Source organism: Lampetra fluviatilis, chromosome 39 (genome assembly GCF_964198595.1).
Source record: "Lampetra fluviatilis chromosome 39, kcLamFluv1.1, whole genome shotgun sequence".
In the NCBI taxonomy this organism is placed as follows: Eukaryota; Metazoa; Chordata; class Hyperoartia; order Petromyzontiformes; family Petromyzontidae; genus Lampetra; species Lampetra fluviatilis.
In genome coordinates, this window is record NC_136313.1 from 7,068,288 (window position 1) to 7,091,655 (window position 23,368).

General features: G+C 46.1%; 1 protein-coding gene across 1 annotated transcript; it reads right to left on the minus strand.

The window, feature by feature from the left end:
• Positions 1-1,936: 1,936 nt before the first annotated feature.
• LOC144945928 (procathepsin L-like) lies at positions 1,937-21,251 on the minus strand. Its single transcript, XM_078874581.1, has 8 exons — positions 21,120-21,251; positions 15,275-15,443; positions 12,559-12,681; positions 10,159-10,317; positions 9,677-9,901; positions 7,737-7,902; positions 6,594-6,699; positions 1,937-4,799 (listed from the first exon to the last, which is right to left on the minus strand). Exons 2-8 carry the CDS (start codon positions 15,407-15,409, stop codon positions 4,700-4,702), a joined length of 1,014 nt encoding a protein of 337 aa, XP_078730707.1. The 5' UTR covers positions 15,410-15,443; positions 21,120-21,251; the 3' UTR covers positions 1,937-4,699.
• Positions 21,252-23,368: the final 2,117 nt, after the last annotated feature.

Here is a 23,368-nt window from a genome sequence, read left to right on the forward strand (position 1 = left end):
AACTCCACCCTACATCCTGGCACCAGACAAACTCCACTCTACATCCTGGCACCAGAAAAACTCCACTCTACATCCTGGCACCAGACAAACTCCACACTACATCCTGGCACCAGACAAACTGCACACTACATCCTGGCACCAGACAAACTCCACTCAACATCCTGGCACCAGACAAACTCCACTCTACATCCTGGCACCAGACAAACTCCACTCAACATTCTGGCACCAGACAAACTCCACTCAACATCCTGGCACCAGACAAACTCCACTCAACATCCTGGCACCAGACAAACTCCATTCAATATCCTGGCACCAGACAAACTCCACTCTACATCCGGGCACCAGACAAACTCCACTCTACATCCTGGCACCAGACAAACTCCACTCTACATCCTGGCACCAGACAAACTCCACTCAACATCCTTCCACCAGACAACCTCCACTCTACATCCTGGCACCCGACAAACGCTATACCACAGAGCTCATGGCATTTCTGACCAACACCACCTGGCCAGTGAATTGAGACATGTACATCGGGCCCTCAGGATGAACGGATACTCTGAACGCACCATCCGCCAAGCTGTTTCTCCCACCATACAGAAACAGCCACTTGAAACTCTGATCAAAACTGTCACGTTACCATACATAGCAGGCGTGACCAAAAAGATCTCCAAAATTCTAAACAAACATAAGATCCAAGTCCGATTCAGTACAGTACATAACATCCGTGATCTAATTCCATCTGTGAAGGATGTCATCTCTGACTTGCAATACCCTGGAGTCTATAAACTGAGTTGCAGCTGTGGTGACTTACATTGGGGAAACGAAACGTCATGTCTCTGATCGTGTCCTCGAGCACAAGTCAGATTTGAAACACGGCAAAATTGAGTCTTCCGCCGTTGCCGATCATTGCTACAACGCGGTGGCTTCTCAGGAGATTGTTTTCTCCGAGACTAAGGTGCTCTGCAAACCCTCTGGCTACCATCAAAGGTTTGTACACGGAGCCATTTAGATATACAAACACAGACATAATTTCAACCGTGATGATGGGTACAAACTTAGTAATCATTGGAAAGATGTTATCAACCATGCAAAAAATATTTAATTACACATTTTGGACGATCTTATCTGACAGGCACTATTTTACTTTACCGAGTGTTTACATCCCTAACGTTTAACAGTACTCTCTTTGTCAGCCAACACTGGTATAAACATAGGCATTTTCGTTCCTATTCTATTATGTACATCCACAGTGACTTGCGCACAAACACATCGTTGACCACGACCACGAGTACCCCGTCCCTCTGTTAGCCCCCCCCCTCCCGATACGTTCCATTCATTGGCTACCACATTCTGATAAGCCCCTCCCTCCCCCCTTAACTGGTACTTTAGAGCTTACATCTTGAATCCCTCCCTCACTTGATGCAGCTAATCTGGCTGTGACGGTCCCACCTGATGACGGAGACTTGTGTTGCCCTCGAAACGTTGTGATTTTTATTGTTTTATTTGTATAAATTTTTATTTCATTTTTTTACCTACGTGACTTTACCGAAAGAACTAAGAGTATGAATCCTTGCAGTCACGAAAGCTTCAAATCTAGAACTTCAAATCTAACTTTACTGCAGCCTTGCATCCCATTGGTTCTCAAGCGTGAACAAATTTGCGTGCACCCCAGGTTCGACCAGTGGTTCTTAACCTGGGGAAGCTGTCTTGGGGAAGCCCAGGACAGCTTCAAATGCAATATGCCGCTGAGATTTGCCCTCGACCAACTGGGAATGCAATTCGGGTGTAGGGGCGGGGGGGGGGGTCATCGGGCATCGTCCACACACCACAGCGCCACACTCCATCCATATAAAACGCACGGACTCATTCAATTTTACAATTGTTTATTAAGAATAAACGATAGTGTAGAGTTTACAAAGATCCCTTTATTAAAACACATGCGTATAAAGAATTGTTAAAAATATCTGTTTAATAAAATTGCACCTGTAATTCAAGCATGCTTAACATTCATTTCTCAGTTTTAAAACATCGCTAACCTATAAAACGGATGCAACGTGTTTTTATTTTATTTATAAAAGCAGCCAATAATTTTGAGACTAATGAAAATTTACTTAAATCAGAAGCGAAGCTTGATCAATTCCGACGGTGGTTCACCCCAAAACGCTGGATTCGCGTACAAATTGTAAAGGAAGAAATAAGCAGCCCAAACAGATGGACCGGTGACCGCCTGGAACGAAGAGGAGCGACAGAAGCCAGAGTGGGGCCTGGGGAGAAACCGTGAGTCTTGCCAGGGAGAAAAGGAGGGAACGGAGTTAGTGGTGGTGGAGGAGGAAATGGGAGTCGATGAGCTGGTAAGAATGGCTTGAATAAAACAAAAACATGATAGGAGGTAGATAAACTGAAACTTTAGAAACTAAACAGTTTTTTTTATTTCAGCGGGAAATGCCCACTGAGCTGTGTAGTTCTTTTTCAGAAGCAACTTCGCCACAAATGATAACTCGACGAAGTTGCTTATCATGTTGAAATGTATAGCAGCTGAATACCTTGAACGCATGTCGATTCTAAATGCGGAGGGAAAAAATCGGACCCGGAGAAAAATCCACATTATCACGGGGAGAACATGCAAACTGCAAATATACAGCAGGCGGCATGGTCGGAATCGAACGCACGGCCTTTTGCAGATCAGGCGAGGGAGTTAACATCTCACCACCGCGGAACTCCTGGTGTTGAGAACTTGCGTAGGATCAGGAGTACTCTGCAAGCTGGTGTAAAAACGCGGTTATGGAGCAGTGACTAGGTTAGCTTGGAGCAGCTACTGGAGGCCATTTGAGCAGCCGCTCATGTGGCTGCTTTGAGTACTGCCAAGTGCCGAGGTATTTCTTGAGGCTGTTAAGAGGACGGCTGGAGAGGCTTGCTAATACAGTGACCACAGCTTTACTTGATTCGCTGCTGCACCACAGGCAGACGCAGCCACCGTGGCTGGCAGGAAGCTGCCAACAGCAAGACCGAGGCTTTCCCGCTCATCCCCGAAGTGGTAGCTAAAAGGACCGGCCTGTGGCAGGCTGCCTGCACCACCTGCATTGGGATTTGGTCACCCCCTAGGGTAGCTGTCTATATAGGGGTGAAGATCTGAGGTTTGTGCAATGCGAGGCTCTGCGCAGTGCCGGGCAGTGGGCCAACCCCCCCTGTGGGCAGCGCTGACCGGCTGTGCGAGCCCTACACACGACCCCACTGAGCCGTGAGACCTGCCGTGCACCGGCCACCAATTGATAACATTGACGGGGGGGCCAACAGGGCTCAGATAGAAGCATTCCCTTTTGAGTCATGGACTGAATTTGTGGCCTGTTAAAGTGTATCGTGAATGTAAATGTTCAACCAAGGACTGAAACAGGAGCACTTCTTCACAATTATGGCTATCACTTGATGAAGCTGGTTGTAATCACCGGCGAAACGTCGTACTCGAATCATAAATGTTGTGGATTTACTCTCCAATACACCGGTGTGCTGAACTCGTAACCAATTGCCACGTTTTGTTTACGTAACAAACCTTACTAATTAGCCGTGTCGGGTGGTGGCGGCTTTAACGATGCATTTAGATTTACGGCGATCGAACCCAAAAAAAAACTTTGCTGTGGCTCAATTGTCGTTTATGTAAAGGTTGTTAGTTTGCTTTTTGTCACATTCCAATCTCAAGTCTTAACGTCGGCAATCGGTCCAAGTGCGTGCGTGCATGTGACGAGCCTTCTGCGAGCTCTGGCAGTGAAGAGACTGGGCAGCACTCGGGGTGACACTCTTCTCTGGCCCCCAACGGTAGCCCCCCCCGTCCCCCCGACCCAAAACATGCAGACAGAGCACGACTGAGAAGACGGGTTTCATCGCCTCTCGCTGGCAAGAATTACCACAGCCGCAATTCGCCACCAAGTGACGGTGACGTCACCACGGCGCCTGTGCCAGGCCACGTGCGCTTTGCTGGCCACGTGAAGTGTCGAAGGCTCGCTGCCGACAGGAGGTCACGGGACAGACCCAGCAGGTGCCATGGGTTGGCTGACTGAGATGACCGTCAGATGCACCACCACCTGTGCCCCCTACTGTGCCAACTTGGCACCGCACCCTACTTGGTACACACTCGCTTGTGTCTCGCCATTGTCTGGGCGAGGGAGTGAAGGGATAGGGAGATGGTGGTGGGGGGGTTAGTCTGACACAAAGTGGAAAGTGGTTAGGAGAGGATCTTGTGCAGGTTCACACCCACACATGATATTTAAAAAAACCTCACACGATCTCTAATAGTGATGAGCACCAACGATTGCTAATTTGAGGACCGAAGTGCCTGAATGTGACTTTGACTTAAATGGACAATTCTGTTATATCCTTGCGCATGGAAAATATATGTTCAGGAGCCAGATGCCAGTGTTGAGGTCTACTGGCCACGAGAGGGCTTCAAGGAGATAGTTCGTGTAGTTGTGTTGTTCCTCCTCCGTCGAAGGAGCGCAGATTACACTGGTTCACTGTGTGGTCCATAGTTTGGGTGGCATGGCCACAATTGCACTGCTGAGGCTTGTGTCTTTAATTTTTACATTGATGGATATGTGCACAACGGCCTGCTGGTGATGTTCAGATGCAGTTGATGGTGCACCAATGGGAAATTGTGTGCCATTATATTTGTCTTTAGTTAGGAGGCAGGCAGACCAGATGATTATTACACCAGTGGGTAGCTACTCATAGAGGCGATGCCACACAGGTTGTCGTCATCACGAGCCATGCGCACGTATCCCTGCTCTCCCCAGGTGACTCCCCAGCTGTACACAGAGAGACACACACCCACAGGACACAGATATTCCCATTGAGTCATACAGATGGTGCAGATAGTGCTGTTGGCGAGCAACTATTTGGGCAGGTATGACACACACTGTGATGGTATGGGCATAACAAGGCCCAGCCACCTTTTTCTCCCCAGTGCTAATGTTTGCACACCTGACCAGGTACTCACTTAAGGATAAATCGGCCTAGGGAAAGCCCAAGAACTAGTTCAGATATTCACCAATGATGTTAGCCATGACCTTAGTGCAGTGCGCTAACTACTGCGCTGCCGCACTACACACACACACATCTATAGGTCAACATATATAATCACAGAGCCTATAGACGGCTCAATATTCACAATTCAGCAAGCATCTATTAAGGCCACTTCCGTGCATGTGTTCAGTGTAGGCGTGGCCAGCACCACACATGCCCAGCCACCTAAGCAGGATTGTGCCTGGTTAGTATTTGGATAGGTGACCCCCCTGAGCTTGCCAGATTTTGGAGACTTCAGTATCACGGTGGCGAGGAGATGTCGGTGTTGAGTACTACCTCCTTCCACGTGTGGGTTTTCTCCGGGTTCTCTGGTTCTCCCACATGAAGCCAAACGCTCATGAATGGTAATGGCCGAACATTACGTTGTAGAACCCTGCTAAAATAGTTTTGAGACTCGGCAAGGCTATCCCTGGGTAAATAATCGGCATTGTTATGAAGACGAACACCAAATTACCACACCTCCGATTAGCACGGTTGGCCGCGTACGGCGCGAAAGAAATTCAACATGCATACAAATTTGTTACAAATCAATTGTGAATGCCATATATACTTGAACCTGCCATAGGAATGTGGAATGTACACCACTGGCTCTTGAGCCATCAACCGAGATGAGCAGCGTCACAAGCCCGTTTGTGTTTTTTTCATCTCTAATATATTCGGTGGCACAGTGGTTAGCACTGCGGACTATAAACCAAGCGACTCGCGTTGAAGGGGGGAGGAGATTGGGCTCACTGCCCCCACCCATGTGGGGGGGGGCCCTCTAGAAGGACAAGTGAAAATGTACACAGGGACTCCTCCTACTTATGAACATTCGAATTTTCAGTAATACGAACAAACCTCCGTACTTTCGATTTAAAGCTTTCGTGACTGCAGGGATTTCATCTTCTTTGTTCTTTCGGTAAAGTCACGTAGAAGGGAAATAAGAAAATAATAAAAATAAAACAATAAAATAAGTCTCACGACGTTTCGGCCACAACGCAAGCAGCCGTCCACAGGTGAAGAATTCAGACGCTGTCTTTCCGACAGACCTGTTCTTTACCTGAGGACGGCTGCTTGCGTTGTGGCCAAAACGTCGTGAGAATTATTTTATTATGTTTTATTTTTATTATTTTATTATTTCCCTTCTACGTGACTTTACCAAAAGAACCAAGAAGAAAAAAACCTCCGTACGTCCAGTTGCCTGTTCAGATCAAGAGTCACAAGTTCAACCGCCACGCAATAGATGGTGGCGGTGGCATCTACATCTGCAGAACGTGAAGAACCAGTGGTATCTACATCTACAGGAGATTATACAACTTGTAAAGCCATTTCCCGTGTTTAGTGTACATGCCGTACAACGTGTTTGGAATCGACAGGAGTAAAGTTGGACTTATGAACAAATCAACTTACGAACAGACCTCTGTAATCTAACTGGTTCGTATGTAGAGGAGTCCCTGTATGCGGGAGTAAATAATATGTTTTTACATGAGATCGTGCGGTTGTTGTCTGGTTGGAATAATAATCTGGTAACAACGCACCTGTTCTTGACGAGCCAGAATTTCTGCCCGGTCTCATCCACACCATAGCCCACGACCAGCACGGCGTGGTCAATGTGTTGGCTGCACATTGCGTCCTTGTAGATGCCTGCAGGTCACAGGGGGAAACACCACACCTCAATCATAATGGCGGCACTAATGCGATGTATTGGCAAATCACCACCTCTCAGACAAGGCAATGGAATTGCTGAACCACTTGTACGTAGCTGAACTTTCTTCGCACCGTACGTAGCTAACCATGGTAATCGGAGGTGCGGGGAAGGAAAATAAACAAAACACACAAAAACTTACAAATGGATCTCTCACGTTTGCTCTATACGAACCGTAAGTAGGAGACAATAGCAGAATAACCGTCAGTACATTTCCACATATCACATTTTCACTAGGACTTTCGCGGTTCAACATGGGATGTTTTTCCAACATGTTTTCGTCGAATTTTTCCCCATTGTATGTATGGCCCTTTTCCAATCCACTGCTGGATGAAGCCCTCCCCCGCCCCCCCCCGACTCTACGCGCTGGTCAAGGGGGTAGTTTGACCAAACTTTGTCAACACTGGTCAGCACAGGTTGGTGAAGGGGATCCCAAAACTGGTTGAGATTTTCTGAGGAGATATACATTCAGTAAGGCATTTGAAAAAAAAAACATCTTAAAAGCAGAACCCTTCAGACTAAGTGAGATTTTGCTGCTCGGGCATAAAACCAAATAAATAAATAAATAAAGGGCCCCCTTGACCAACATCACAGGTTTCACAATCTCTGTGCTGCCTGACCTCTTTAAACCTCCAAGCCTATTAACCATTCACACCAAGGCCTCTCTACCTGACTTACCGGCCTCTCTACCTGACTTACCAACCTCTTCCACTGAAACATCCCAAACTCCTAACCTACCTTTCAGGAATTCCTTTCGGATTTACAGGCCTCCTCCCTAGGCCGTCACGTTCACAGCAGTGCCGTTTACTTACCCAGGAAAAATCTGACTTACCTCCCAACGTGGGGGCAACAACTAAGCCTGGCTCGGCACACGTTTTAAGGCACGGCTCAGGTCCTCGCGTAAAACTTTGGCCCACCAAAAGCCCGACCTGGGTGACGTGAGAAGCGACGCGCGGCGCCTCAACGAAGCGCCCACCTGAGCCGTAGGACTGGAACGACGGGAGGCTGGCGTCGATGGCGACCGACACTGGGCCCACGGAGGCCACGGCGTTCTTGAGGGCCTCTTCGTCCCCTTCGGGAATTTCCACGTAGCCGGTGACCTCCGCGGCCTTGTTCTTGGGGTCGTACTTGCACGTTTCGACCTGTGCGACGCATACACCGCGTATTACAAACACCGTCAGCGTTTTCTTATTCTTAGGTTTTTTAAAATATAAAAATTAATGAAAGTAAAAATAAATAAATAACTCACGACGTTTCGGAGGCAGCACAAGCTTCCGTCTTCAGGTGGAACCGTCACAGCACGCTTGCTGTATTGGAATTTCTCATTAACTTGATACAGCAATCGTGCTGTGACGGTTCCACCTGAAGACGGAAGCTTGTGTTGCCTCCGAAATGTCGTGATTTTTTTTTTACTTTCATTAATTTTAATTTTTTACCTACGTGACTTTACCGAAAAAATCTAAGAATATGAATCCTTGCAGTCACGAAAGCTTCAAACCTAGAACCGTCAGCGTTGCCATTGTAAGCCTTGAGGTGTATGGTACAGAGTCTTTAGACGGCAACCTGACAAGACCGGTCTCTGATGGAGTCTCGTGACAATAGAATAAAAGACGCCCCATCTGTATGGGGGATTGCACTCCAACAAAGAAAATCCTCGTCATAAAATGTTTCATTATAAATAAAAACAAGTAAAAAAACTGTTGAAAAGTTTTGCAAACTTTAACAAATTATGTTGTTGTTTTTTCCTTTTAAATGGCTTCTGTTTTATAAAATACATTTTATAGAATCAATTATATATAATCGCTCCCCCAGGAGAGTAATGAGATATCGCCCCACTGAGGGGCAGGGTCTCGCCGAGGCGCGGCCTCTCATTGGTCAATCCAGAACGCGGCCATGGGGAGGGGGGATTGACTCACGCCCCATAGCCAATCACGAGCCGCCATTCCAAGGCCTGTGCAGAAACTGCCTTTATGCTTTATTGTTGATTAAATTAGTCAGTTTATTACTAAGGTATGAATGCATGAATTAGCAATTAATGGTTTAATTGTTAATTAATTGAATTGCTAACTTTAAAGTTAATTGTTGATTTTTGTAGTGAATTATGAGTAATTACTGTCGATTGCCATATTAATTCTTTAATTGTAACTTAAAACTTTTGTGACAGCAGGAATTCGTATTCTTTGGTTCATTCGGTCAATTCATGTGGATAAAAAAAATAAAGTGAATACAAATAATACAAATAAAATAAAAAACAACAAAAAAACACTAATGTAGACTGTAGCCTGGTTCTTAACCTCGGTGAGTGTGCCAGTACATTCACCGAGGTTAAGAACCAGGCTACAGTCTACATTATAGACTGGCAGTACACTCACTCCGATTAAGAACCAGGCTACAGTCTTTATTAGTGTTTTTTTGTTATTTTTTTATTTTATTTTTATTCCCTTTATTTTTATTATAATTTTCTATCTACGTCACTTTACCGAAAGAACCAAATAACATGAATTGTTTAATTGGTTTGCCAGTCAAGAAGTATGTGCACCAGAAAAATGTAAGAATGTAATTAGCTACTGCACAGGTGTTAGGTGGATTGTTGATCTAATGGCTGATGATGTTGAAGTGCTGATGAGCATGTGATGGTGCTTGCGAGGGTAACGGTTACTGGGGACATCTGTGAAAAAAATGGATTCATAGCTCATGGGATTCCTCCAGTCGAAATAAAGATCCTCATACATATTCCGACTGACTGATCAGCCTCCGATGAGGTTCCCTAAACAATCCACCTTCGATTGGCACAGTTGGCTAAGTACGGTGCGAAAATAGTTCAACATACATAGAGACCAGATGAGTGATGGGGTTCCTAGACAATAGACCGACAGATTTGTCCCTGACAGCGGTCAAAGGCCCAAACTCCCTCACCTGTCCCTTGTACGGGTACGACTCCTCCGAGTCGATGCCTCCGTTCTTCTTGATGTAGTTGAACGCGTTGATCATGAGTCCTCCATCGCAGCCGTGATTGCCCTCGTCCAAGGAGCAGTCCACCAGGTTCTGCTCGCTCAGCGACACGAGCACTCCAGTCTTGCGCTTGTGCTGCCCCTCGAGGGAGCCTGTGGTGCTGAACGACCAGCAAGAGCCACATTCGCCCTGTGGAGGGGAGACGGATCAAGGCAAAGATTTCTCACATCGACAAGTGTTGTCTGCGAAACTGGGGAGGCAAAACCCCCACTTAGCTTGGTTCGCAGAGTGGAGCTCGGTTAAACTCCAGGGGTCGTAGGAATATGACCCTGACGCAATTGTGGGGGTAGGATGTTAACTGTGTAATGTTTCCCTGGAAGAAATAATGATCGTAAGACACTGGTCCTGACGATGAACGCCTGATCGTGACTTCGACTGGGCGGTACCTGGTTCTTGACGTCGGTGACGTAGCCCTGCTTCCTCCAGTCGACGGACTCGGGGGCCTCAAAGAAGGCGGGCGCCATGAACGTGGCGCCGCGGGAGGCCTTGCTGGTGCCGTTCCAGCCCCTGAAGCCCAGCATCACCTGCTGGAACTCCTCCCCGGTCTGAACAAGACGCGCGTTCACAGCGAGCGGACATAGATTACCACGACGGTAGTTAAAACCGGGTTATCGAGTGTCGTCAGCTTCATGGTTTCAACGTGACTACAGCCCTTTGTCAATCCACGAATGGGGGAAGGCCTCTCCATGCCATGTGGGTCCTGACGGTTGTTTGACCATACTTCACCACGCTGGTCAGTAAAAGATGAAGGTGATGGGTTGGCGGGGGCGCTGAGGGGTGGAATAAATGCAGGACTGGTCCGGATATTATTCACCACTGATGTTAGCTGTGGACAGTGTGCTAACAACATCACCACCACTCTCCACACAATCTCGACTTAGTCATCTATAAAGCTCATCAACCTAGTCGCATAACTCTCTACTCCGGGGAGCATTCAGAGGTGGTCTTCTTTCTTGTTGGTGTTAGCGGTGGTGTAGCGGTTAGCGTGCCGAGGTACAAGCCCGGCGACCCGGGTTCGATTCCTGCTCACGGCCAACACCAGTGGCGATTATCTGAACTGGTCCTGGGCCTCCCCTAGGTCGAACGAGTACTTGGTGCGGTGTGTAAACATCGCCACTGGGAAGACAAAGGCGGTCGGGCGTGGTGTTGGCCACCCACCCCCTCGTGTACCGTTCCGGCCTTCATTAGGTGCTCGCTAACAGCACTTTGCCCCAACAGTCTATTAAGCCTATACAGGGGATATTTGTATTGTCTTTCTCTATAGGGCAATCAATGTCAACTTCAGACAAAGTGGCCATCATTTGAACCCACGACTTTCCAATTGCGAGTCAAGCGCTACAACCGCAGCACCACCAAGCTCAGATCAGGGTTAGGGTCAGGGTCAGAATCTCAGTATGGGCCAGTGCTCATATCTCCAATTGTTGCCCCGAGCCAGCTGTGGAAGTTCCACATTCCCAAGGCGAGGCCAGATATGTTAGTCGATTCCTCATCTAAACAGCCTAGATATGTCACAACAGAGAGTGTCACACTGTGAAAAGTCAAAAGTGAATGTCAAAAGGATGGACACACCTCGTTTTGCCAGGAATGTGGAGTGGCCACCACTTGCTCAGCAGGGATGTGACAGGATAAGAACACGGCTCCATTGCTATAATATCATCAACAACCACGTTGACTATTTGTGTCTCGGCAATGTGATTTATAGGTAGTTGTTTGCTTATCTATTTTATAAATAATGTTTAACATAAATATTAGCTGTGTAACAAATCGTTTATTTCCTGATTAATTTGACTTTTCCACTCAATGAATTTATCATAGTGTGTGAGCGGGTCAACAATTGTCGTAAGATTCAATTATTTAGCAGGACTGCAAATTAGATGCAAATCGTATGCTATTATAGCTTTAGGCTATTGAAACAAGACTAAAAAAATGTGACAGATGGTACAAACAAGATAAAACACGTATGAATTCTTAAATGCCATTGGCATCTTGAATCATAACCAAAATAGAAAAAAATTTATACTTCATATTTTGATAAAAATCTACTTTCTTGCTTAATTATTTTGGTCTTTTTTCCCCAGAATTTGTTTCCACACAATCGGCATCGTGTCACGAAACAGAATCTATTTGGACCATCTTACAGAGAAGGGTGCCGCAAATTGCACAGCGATCATCGGCAACTTACTGGCAGCCGAATTGCCCCAAAGTCACTCGCGCCAATGTGACTCATCCTGGTCTCTTGAGTACACACCTTGGTCTACAAGTTCAACTTGCCGCCTGTATTTCATCCGACGTGTTTATAAACTGTAGCTCTCAGGAGCGGAGCTGGGCTTGGTAAGATTCAGTGAAAAAACTAAAATTCTCACGTCTTTTTGGTGGCTGGGCTGAGACACAATGAATTGGGAATCTGATTTGAACAAATATGACTGCCGGGAAATGAACACAGAATATCTGTGGTGGCAGCCGAGTGGTCTGCCATGGCCATAATGTGTTTCCCTTGCCCATGATTTTCAACAGAGTGTAGAAAATCAGACGTCTGACTCACCATCTGCTCAAGGTGATGAAATCTGCACGAGCTTGTACTAGCCAAATCCGTTGTCCCGTACATTTAAACTGCTCATGAATATGAAGAAGGCATAGGGAAGGTGGAAACGTCTGGTTCACCATCTCCCCACAGCACTTTGACACAATCTGTACGACCTTGTACGAGCCACATCCGATGTCCTATGCGGTAGTTTTTAATCTCGTGGGAGGGAAGCGTAGAGGAGATATGCGATGTCCTGGCTTACCATGTCACTGAATTGGTTCATGCCCATGCGCCAGGTGTGCTTGCCCATGGAGTGCTCCAGGTTGTGCATGGAGATCTTCTTGAGGTTCTTCTCCCAAATCATCCTCCTCCAGCCCTCCTCCTCCTGCAGCACAGCAGGCATAGCGACGCGTCAAGGGATGCAATGCAATAGCAACCATCACCGTGTTCAGGTATTAAGTGGCCTCGGAGTTCGGTATTGGAGAACGAATGAATATTGGAGACATCACACCGACCGTGCAGGAAAGTAAGTGGGTTTGCGCACCTCCGATAAGCGCGGTTGACCACGTACGGTGCAAAAGAAGTTCAACATATATGACACATCGCTAGTTGGAACGATGACTGATGGACAAGACTGGTGACGAAATGGCAGGGAAAGGAAAGAAAGCGTCTGAGAGGGTGAACAACGTGGAGATGAAGCGATGACATCGGTTTATGTGCAGGAGCCAGAAGGCTTGTGGCATCGCAGGGCCACGAAAAATGTCGACGAGGCCCTCGTTCAGCAATGGGTCGATCATGGCGGATAATGCTACTCACGATTGTTGATATGATGAAAAATCGGACGGCACTGTGGTTATACCACTGGACTCGCATTACAAAATGTCAAGAGTTCAAACCTGGGTTTGGGTGGTTGGCTCAGCCCATCATCTCTCAAGAGTCAATGAAATTGACACAGCTCCGTGACAATTTAACGGTGGACAGACTGTGGCGAGACTGAACACCAACAACAGAATGCGCAATTTCCCTCCGCTGCCTCAGGGCCAGGAGTGGAGGAGGCACCACCCCAAGCAGCAAGGGGGGCTTGCTGTGGCTTCCGAGTTAACAGGGCCCCACACACAGCTGCAGTGCCTGCGAGAGTTGCCACCTCTTGAGGCGCAAATAACCCAGACAACACACGAGTACAAGTGGTGGATTCTTATTATTGTTAAGCGACTGATAAAAGCTGGGACTTTATATCCCGGGAAGGCGCATGGATTTTTCAGGATGGCTATCTCAACAAGATGATCCTAGAAAAACCAAGACACAGGTGCCAACTCCCAGCACATGCTAAAACCCATCATCTACACCAACCTGTTTAAGGGCACAACGCTAAGAACAAATAGTACCTTCACGAACACTGTACTCACTTGGCCTGTGTGTTCATTTGTCTACTTGAACTGTTATGTAAAGTTCACTATAAATCAATAATTGTACAAGCTGCCACTGCAACGAAACTGGTTTGACTGGAATGTGTTCCACCAAGGAAGATTTCCTTACGATTGACATAATCTCGACATCATCGTGCTTTGTATGTTTATGTTGAAGTACAGCAAGTGATACGCTTCATCACCACACCCGATAAGGTCCTTGGAGTTCCATTAAACAAGGGACAAACGGGTTAGGTAATCTGTGTGCCTACATTGTAAAATCCGGTATATATTTCTTTGTAACATATATTGATTTTGTAATTTCAGAGATGAAGCCTGCCAACCCGTCTGGAAACCAGAAATTGGCTTACTGTGTCGGGATCAAATGCGAATGAGCGTGGTCTCTGTATACACTTGGTCACTGCTTGTTATACACATGATGTAATATAGTGCGGACTCGTGTCTGTGAATCACTAAAGAGCATAGCAGTCAACCCTTACGGTTTACACCGTATTCTTGTGCAGGGAATTTGAATTTTCAGGTCCATATGGCGTACAGTCATTTCAATGCAGGCAAAACAATGTTTTGTCCATTTGTTTGTGTTTCTCCCTTGTGACGATGGAACTTTGTAGGATAAACGTTGAGATTTATAAGGGCACGGGGTGACCAATAAGGTCTGAATTTGGTCTGTAATATGATAGGCAATGATATGGGGTTGACAGGTATGCAAGAGAGACCCCGCTTATTCACAAGTTTCCATCGTGAGCCGCACATCACCCTGAGTAAGAGGGGTGCTGATGAATTTGGGATTAAGTGTAAACCGTATCTTAGGTTTGCCGCAGATGTATGTACGTATGTTTCGCACCGTGCGTAGCCAACCATGTTGATCGGAGGTGCAGATCAAACCCGGACATATTTATCAGTATATCGAATCTGCGCGGTATCCTGTGCAGTATGGGGAAGTGACATTGCCTCGCAGTAGCCCAGTTTCTGCTTCACAGTTTGGCATAGCTGCACAGTTTGAATCCAGCAGCTTCATTTGCAAGAGTCGGCCAATGTGTACCGGCGTCAGGGTCCAAGTTTGCCAAGTTATAAAGTTGCACTGCAAATGACTCAATAAAGATTATACAAAGCAATAATCGCCCCCTCCTGGCAGGCTAATGCCCCTAAGTCACTCTTGAAAATGCGACTGTCTTGGTCTCTTGAGAACACAAAGTTAAACTAAATAAACTTGATACTGTAATACCGTTCAAAGCAATATCACCAGATCTCGGTAGAAATCTATTCAAATGCCAATTCCCAGACTACAGCCCAGGGTAAAACTCGTAGCAACGCTGCTGTATCTCCTCACTCAAACGATGCGCTGGGGCTGTGCTCATCTCCGTGGGCATCTCTGAACAAGGAGCCGCTCTACAACAATCTACAATGTGGACGTCTCTGAACAAGGAGCCCCTCTACAACGCTCTACAACGTGGACATCTGTGAACAATGAGCTGCTCTACAACGCTCGTGCGGTGCCGAGCGCACGGCCGCGCCACGCCGGCGGCGCCGTGCGTTGTGGTCGCGACCGACCTCGCCGTAGGTCTTGCCGTGGAACTTCTTCCAGGACTCCCACTCGGGCGACAGCTCCGGGTCGAGGAAAGGAGAGGCCACGGCCGCAGAGACCACCGCCACGACCCCCAGCAGAGCGACGAGCAGCAGCTTCATCTTCGTCGTCTTCCCGTCTCAGAGTCAGAACTGGCTGCAAGGCAGGAGACGGCAACAGAGAGAGGTGAAGGACGTCAATTGCAGCGTTCTCGTGGGTCGTGATGTGGCTGCGTGGCTCTGTATTTAGACCACTCTACTCGCAGTTGGGATCGTGATGTCTCTCTGTCGATGAGGCTAAGACTGGATAGGGTGCGAATGTCGCTAAACAACACTTCCTGCTTACATTTATAACACCTTCCGGCAATGTTCTATTCAAATCTTCCAAATTGCTTATACTATCCTATTGCGAAACTATTCTGAAAGGCCAAATGTTTTTTTGCTGTTGCGGTGTTCACGTTCATCTCTCCGACCACACTTTTCTCGCTTTAATTTTCTTCCGAGCAAAAAAATAATGCCTCAGGACAACAATAGTCATGTACAATGGAAACCAAGTTTGTTGATTTGTGTACGGCACTTTTTATATGATACCAGCTTCCTTATGGGCCTCAAAGTGCCTCACACAAATGGTGTACGAACAGCCTTTGTCACCACACGCACTTCAACAAAAGATCTTGAATGAAGAGAAAGAAAAACAGTCAAAGCGACGTCTCTAACTCTCCTTTTGCTCCCGACCCATGCGTTTTCTCTTTGCGCAATTGGTGTTTCTCAAATCAACCAATATAAATTTTACTTGCCAATATCACCCCTCAATAAAGTAGGCATCAGTTCACATTAAGGCGGAATGGGGACGTTACAGGATGCACAGAGCAACCAGAATGACAAAAGAAACTTTCCACGACCTCAGCGACTAAAAATGTCCGTCCTATGGAATGACCTGTCCCAACCATGGGAATGTGGAATTTCCTTCACCAGGTCAGGGTAGTCAGTCTCATTCCATGACGCGTAACCTCGCCTCTCCCCCCATGCTTCCTTGTGCACTTTTAAAGTTGTTCCTCTCTGTTGGCGTCCATGTTTCTGGTCCGCATGGCATCGTGGGTAATAATGTGCAACTATTGAAAATGTTAACTTTTCAGACACATTGGTAAGGTGATGGTCATGATCGCATTCAGCTTTTTTCTCCCAAAATTACCCCGGTTATTTCATTCATTCAATCCCAGTCCACCTTCAACAAGTGCCCTGGGTTTAGTCTGACTGCATCACACACGTCATTGTTGTGCTGTCCACCAGCATCTGTGTGAAATCACAACACCTTCGTCAATCCACTGCTGGATGGAGACCTCCCCACGCTCACCGTGTCTGCCGAGTGGGTTGTTTGACCATACTTCACCACACGTGGTCAGTGCAGGATGAAGGGGGGAGTCAGCATGGCCTAGGGCTGCTACTTTCCCCGCAGACCAAACCCACACGCATTCTGTCAGTCAGCACTCAGTCTACCAAAACACCACTGGAAATAAAGTTTAACACAATACCTGTACAGTACGAGATCTCGATGCAATCGATTAAAGTTCAACACAACAATACCTGTACGACACCTCAGTACAAATTAAATTCAGGCCCACCCGAACACAGAGGCCGATTCCCTCCCAGGACCTGTTCAGTTTTCACACACCGGTGATTCCTGATCTTAGCCGAGGTTGGGAAACCAACTGATGCTGCCAGGTTCAAAGTGCAGGGTGCTATCGATCGACTGTGCCACGAGCATTATACCACCCACTTATCAGCGAGATTGCAGCGCCGTTCTGTAATCGTGAATGAGTAAGGCGTGGCGGAACGGATAGAGGCTACAGTTGCTGTGTTTGTCCCTGTGTAGCAGTGTACATGTCTCTACCCAGTAGTATGTGTGTAGTGACATAGAATCGGTCATGTAGCAGCATAGCGCTGGTTGCTGGCAGGGAAGGGGATCTGCAGCTTACAGCAGCCCTGACTGACAGCAGGTCACGTGATAGACCAGAGAGGGATCTGGGGGAAAGGTTACGGAAGGGGTACGTCGAGAACCCGTTAGAAGGTTCCAGAAGGGGGCGTGGCCGGGGGCGGAGCCAGGCCACGCTGACAGTAAAAGAGGGGCACCGAGAGGGGAGCTCGGGGCTGTCGTGTGGAGTGGGGAGATCCCCGTCATGCTGCTGGAGTCTACACCATCGTCTCTGTCTTCACCATCTCGGCATCGTCAGTCAGGCAGTCTGCCAGCGGTCCTGACTGGGAACCATAGTCACTAAGTGTTAAATGTTAGGCCGTGTTAATAAACAGAGTGCCTCCTACTCTTAGTGTCTTTGAGTCAGTCACTACACGTGTGCGTTATGTGTCTGTCGTATTATGTTATGAATGTTTGTTGTGAATGCTTGTATTATGAATGTGTCTGATGTATTCTGTATTTGGTGTTCAATCTTGATTTGAAGCTTTCCTGACTGCAGGAATCCATACTCTTTGGTTCTTTGGGTAAAGTCACGTAGGTAGAAAAATAATAGATCACGACGTTTCCATCGCAACACAAGCAATCGTCATCAGGTAGGACAACCACAGTAAGAAAATATTTTCAGCCGTCACCAGCTGATCAGAATATTTTTGGACATTTGTAACTAAAAAAATAAAACCGTGGGGCGCTCCTTCAATATTGTTATGCATCATGAGTTGCTTTAAAAAAAATGTGTTTGATGAAAGTTTATTTGTGTGATATAATGTCTGTAAAAATTATTTTAAATCATTAGTAGTAGAAGGGAAAATTATGATAATGATGCCATTTAAGTTTTCCATGAAGTGTAGAACATTTACAAGTGTTTTGAGTATAATTACTAATTACGTATTACTAGCTCTTTCTACTCGTATCCGTGTTGAACTGCTTTTTTAAGAACAGTTGACTGCAAAGTGATCAAAAGTATACCTAAACCCATTGTTCTTTTCTCACCTTCCTATGGAAACTTCTATTCTTGGTGAGAGTATATTAGTCGAAGGGAAGACAAGTAAATAAATGACATGTACAGTACATGTAATTACTATATATAGATTATACAATCTAATCTTTGGTTATCCAAAAGTATAATAAAAGCGTCGTAGATTTGTTTCAAATTATTCTGAAGGTATTTTTCAAGTCTTTGTAATTGTAATTATTTTAGCTATTCTCTATGCATTTTTAAATGTTCCTATCATAATCAAGTCGACATGTGCGTTTCAATTGCTTCAAATACTTATGACTTATGTTAAGTTCACTTTTGACAAGTAAAAATTGCTCGTCAAGATTTGCAGATCAATGGTGAACTTTCTATTATAATTTCTATACTAGGCATTTTATTATTGATACGTGATATTCTATATCACGCATATTCTACATTGCCTAGGACCTTACCTTTTTATTGTGAAATCAGATACCACTCCCTTCCTATTGTGAGACTTTAGTTTACAAAAGCAACGCTACTAACCATTTCATATTATACTTTGTTCCAACTCTTCACAACCTAAATACTAAAATTTTAGCATGGAATAGTTTTTATGATTGCAAACGTGCTACAAACACATCAAGCCATCTCAACCAACTAAGTACAGTCATACCTCGGTATACGACCACTTTGGAATACGTCGAATTTGGTATACGTCGTGTTTTGACGAGAAAAAAATGTCTTGGGATACGACGCGCTTGCTTGAACTTGTATGGGTCGGGATGAGTCACCGCGTACAGTACTCGCGTAAACCCCACCCCCCAAAAAGCTCTAACAAGCCGGAACAGTATTGTGTGGAATGACCAGACAATGTCACACTTCAGGAACATTCTTAGAAGAAGGCAAAAACAAACTTCAATGGACAGGTTTATAGTAAAACTCAAACCTGGTGAGCCTTAACCAGGTCCATGTCAAGAAAAAAGACAGAAAAGAAAAAGAGAAAAACCCCCAGAATTTCAGCTTCCTGAACTTTTAATGGAAGGGGACTCTCCTTCCAAAAAATAACATCTCCTCCTCCCCTTCCTCACCACCATCCTCGTAGGCTAGCAACTTCTCTCAGCAAGGTAAAGTGATGTTAAATTTTATTTTTATTTATTTTTATTTATGCATTTATTTTAGTAATTAGTGTCTAAATTATTTGATACAGCCCCATTAATGTATAATATGCCATGTAAAATATCATTTCTTATACTCTGGAAAGGATTATTTCCTTTCCCTTTATTTCTTATGGGAAAAATTCGTTTGGTATACGTCATTTTCGGGAAAAGTCCTACCTTCTGGAACGAATTAACGACGTATGCCGAGGTACCACTGCACCATCATGAGATTAGTAATAGCAAATAGAGATAACCCCGCTATATTATTAGAAATGTTATAGTATTTTGTTATGCTATTGAGTACCATTTGTTGTTAACTTTATTTAGCTATTCTTGGTCATCGATCAAGATAATAGTGATATTAAATGAGCGCCCCACGGTTTTATTTTTAGTTACAAATGTCCAAAAATATTCTTATCAGCTGGTGACGGCTGAAAAAAAAGTTATTTTTTTACTTTTTAGTGCACTATAAAATAAAACCGTTGGTTAAAAAAAATATTTCTTAAGGAGTTTATTTTAAAATTTGTACTCCTTATTTTAACGATTTTTTTTTTACAAGGAATATTCATTGATACTTTTTCAAAATACTTGCAAGAAATAGACTCGGTCTAAAACTAAGTCGACTTATTTTGTGGACCTTACATTTTATAGTGCGATCCGAGAGCACTGTTGTTTGCAATGTACTCAACCATATCTGTGTGTGGTCACACTTTACCCCACCTCACGCGACGTGCCAATCAACCGCGGTGTATTATGCTGAGCTTCTTTTGCACCGTACGTAGCCATTCGCGCTACCATGTTTAACACATTCCTGCGGAGGGAGCTGGTAGGAACGTTGGGTTGCTCGGTCAATGGCCAGGGTCAACGGCGGCGTGGTGTATTCTGCAAATATGCCCGACTGTGAGGGCGGACACAAGCCGGCGTGAGTAGGTTAAACGTTGAGTTTTATAAGGGCACCATGGGGTGACCAGCCCCTCCCCACCCAGTCCCACCCCTCCCCACCCAGCCCATCCCCATCCTCCCCACCAAGCCCATCCCCACCCTCCCCACCCAGCCCCTCCCTCCCCACCAGCCCCTCCCTGCACGACAGACGGACACAATAATCCCCTGTGGGCTGGTGGAACCAGGTGGTTCCTACCAGTATTATACACGGCTGGGTGGACAGACTTCACCTGCCCATTGTTTCCACTACCGCGCCGGCAGATCGAACCTTTTGACCTCTGCTGGATCGTCCAGGTCCAGTAAACTGTTGCAACCACGGCAGCATCGAGCACAGAGAGAGAGAGACAGCGAGCGAACAGGGTTGTTCATTGCAAGGCCCTATGGGCCCTGATGGCACTTTTGTGCGGTCCCACACAATCCACGCAGAGCGAAGTCGCCCCCCATCATCATCGTCATCGTGCTGCTGTCAAACCCAGCAATGGTTTCAAACGCGTGGCGGCCCCCAACACTGACGATGTCTCATCGGCGAACGTGACCCCCGACTCCCTCTCCACCTCCTCCACCTCTGACAATTTCGTGAAGACCGCCGGAGCAAGAGGATCGCCCTTGCCGGAGAGAGGCTGACACCAGCCTGGAGGACGTCAACTTCACGACATCGGCACCACGCAGCTCCGCCGTAGCCGGGAGTCGAACTCGGCGGGCAGGTTCGGTCACCTGAGGCCCTCTGTTAACGACCTGGCGCCGTCTCTCTCTCTCTCTCTGTCTCCCTCTCACCTCACCCCCCAACTCCACTGCAACTTTTACCTGCGGCGAAGCGGTGGTGGTGGTGACCGGCAGGGAGAGAGGCGGCGCTGCTGATACGAGGCGAGCGAGCCGCTTCCTCCTTTATAGAGGCGGGGGATGCCGGCGAAGCTCCCCGCCCGAACCGGCATTGGTCGTCTCACCACCACCACAGCCGCCACCAGCCACCCCCACACCGAGTGACTTAACGGTGACAAAACATCACAAGATCTTGACGAGGACAAGGAGACAAAGATCGCCCGTGTAGACCTCAACAGACTGTTGGGGCGAGTGCTGTTAGAGTACTTGGGTGCATGGGTGGCCAGCACCATGCCCGGCCGCATTTGTACATCCACAGGGCCCACAGACACACACACAGATGCCGCATTGAAAGTGACACTTTCACCCGCACGCATTCCTTCTGCTACACACACGTGTGCTGTCACGATACACACGTTGTACTGATATGGTCGATTTGGAACATGTGATTATTCGGAATACTTCTTATGTGTTAGTGTACATTTTTATTTAAAGCTTTCGTGACTGCAGGGATTCATATTCTTGGTTCTTTCGGTAAAGTCACGTAGAAGGGAAATAATAAAATAATATAAATATAAAACAAAAATTCTTACGACGTTTCGACTGCAACACAAGCAATCATCAGGTGTGAAATCCACAGCAAATTTTCTTGCTGTGGAATTTTCTTGCTGTGGATTTCACACCTGATGACGATTGCTTGTGTTGCAGTCGAAACGTCGTGAGATTTTTATTGTTTTATATTGATATTATTTTAGAGTTTCTCTTATACGTGACTTTACCAAAAGAACCAAGAATATGTTAGAGTGTAGTTTTTCTATACAGGAGATACAGTACTGTCCTTTCAACGACAATGCAAAGATCCAGAATCTTTATCTTGTATGTATCCTGGAGAAATCTGATGAGCTATGAAGTTCCTCTTTTCACAGCTACAACAAAGAACCGTGGTTACACGTCCTTGATTAACCGATGCTCACGCACATTCTAATCTGAGTGGATCTCCAGCGGTGATATAGAGAACAGAGAAAACAATCAGGAATAACTATCGTTGTCCATGGGCCAGAGTAGAATTAGTTAGCACAAGAAGTGGCAACATCTGGATTATAAAAGTTTATTATGTGATTTCTATTAAACATTTAAAAAAGTGTTTTTATCATTAAATATCATCGTAGATTTATAGCTTTTGGTCGAACTCAAGTTTTTGCCATGTCAGGATATACCAACAATTCATATATTTGGTCTACGACCCATGGACTAAAATGAGTCAGATAAAGAGGAAGAAGTATAGGAGAAGAGTAGTATGGTAATGGCCATTATTTGCACTAAAAGCACAGCAAATAAAAACGTGGACGTTTTGAGGTGTTCGTTTTTTTTGTCGTTACATCCGTTGTAAACCCTTTCTGTGCGGTGCAACTCAAAGTTTCCGTGATGTAATAATGGTCAGCACCAGTGACTTTCTGGCTTCTGTCTCGCCACGCGGCAGTTAAATATCCCCAACTTCCGTCCACACAGTTAGTCGACCGGCGGATGTTGTGTGGTGGGCGGTAAAGTCTGGCCAGCGTGAAAGAGTAGGCCAAAATACCCTCTCTAGAACTCCCTCCAGTGGAGGCCCTTCCGCCAACAGTGGCATGAGCAAGAGCTATTGAAGGGCTGCACCATTACCTTGTACAACAAATGAGGCAGTGGCGAGGCTATCAGTGACCTCATCCCAGCAGTCAACCATGTACTTGTACTGTAAGAAGAAGAAGTGGTGGTGGCTATTGGTCAAAGTCAAACTGTAGCCCTGCTTAAACTACAAACGAGAGTGGCACTCATCTGTTTGTCGCTGAGCCTACACTAAAAGTATTCTTCTTTTTTAATGGATGTGTGCATTGTACAGCCTCTTGTCAATCCACTGCTGGATGAACACGTCATGTGGACAGACTGTTCCCACCATTGTAATGTGGGATGTACAACACAAGTTCAAGGCTGCCCGGGGGGGGGGGTGAGCGCCATCCTGTTGGTTACGTGACTTTGACATGACTGTGCAGTCGCCACGCAATAAAACAAACGACGTATTGTAAACTATTGTTGATATTAGCAGATAGGGCCCACTGAACCATACAGTTGTTTTTCAGAAGCGAACTGGCCATAAATGACAGCTCAACGAAGCGGCTTATCACGTGTAAATGTATAGCGGCCAAATATTCTAAACGCGTGTTTCTATATGTTGGAGGGACATACCGGAGAATTCGGAG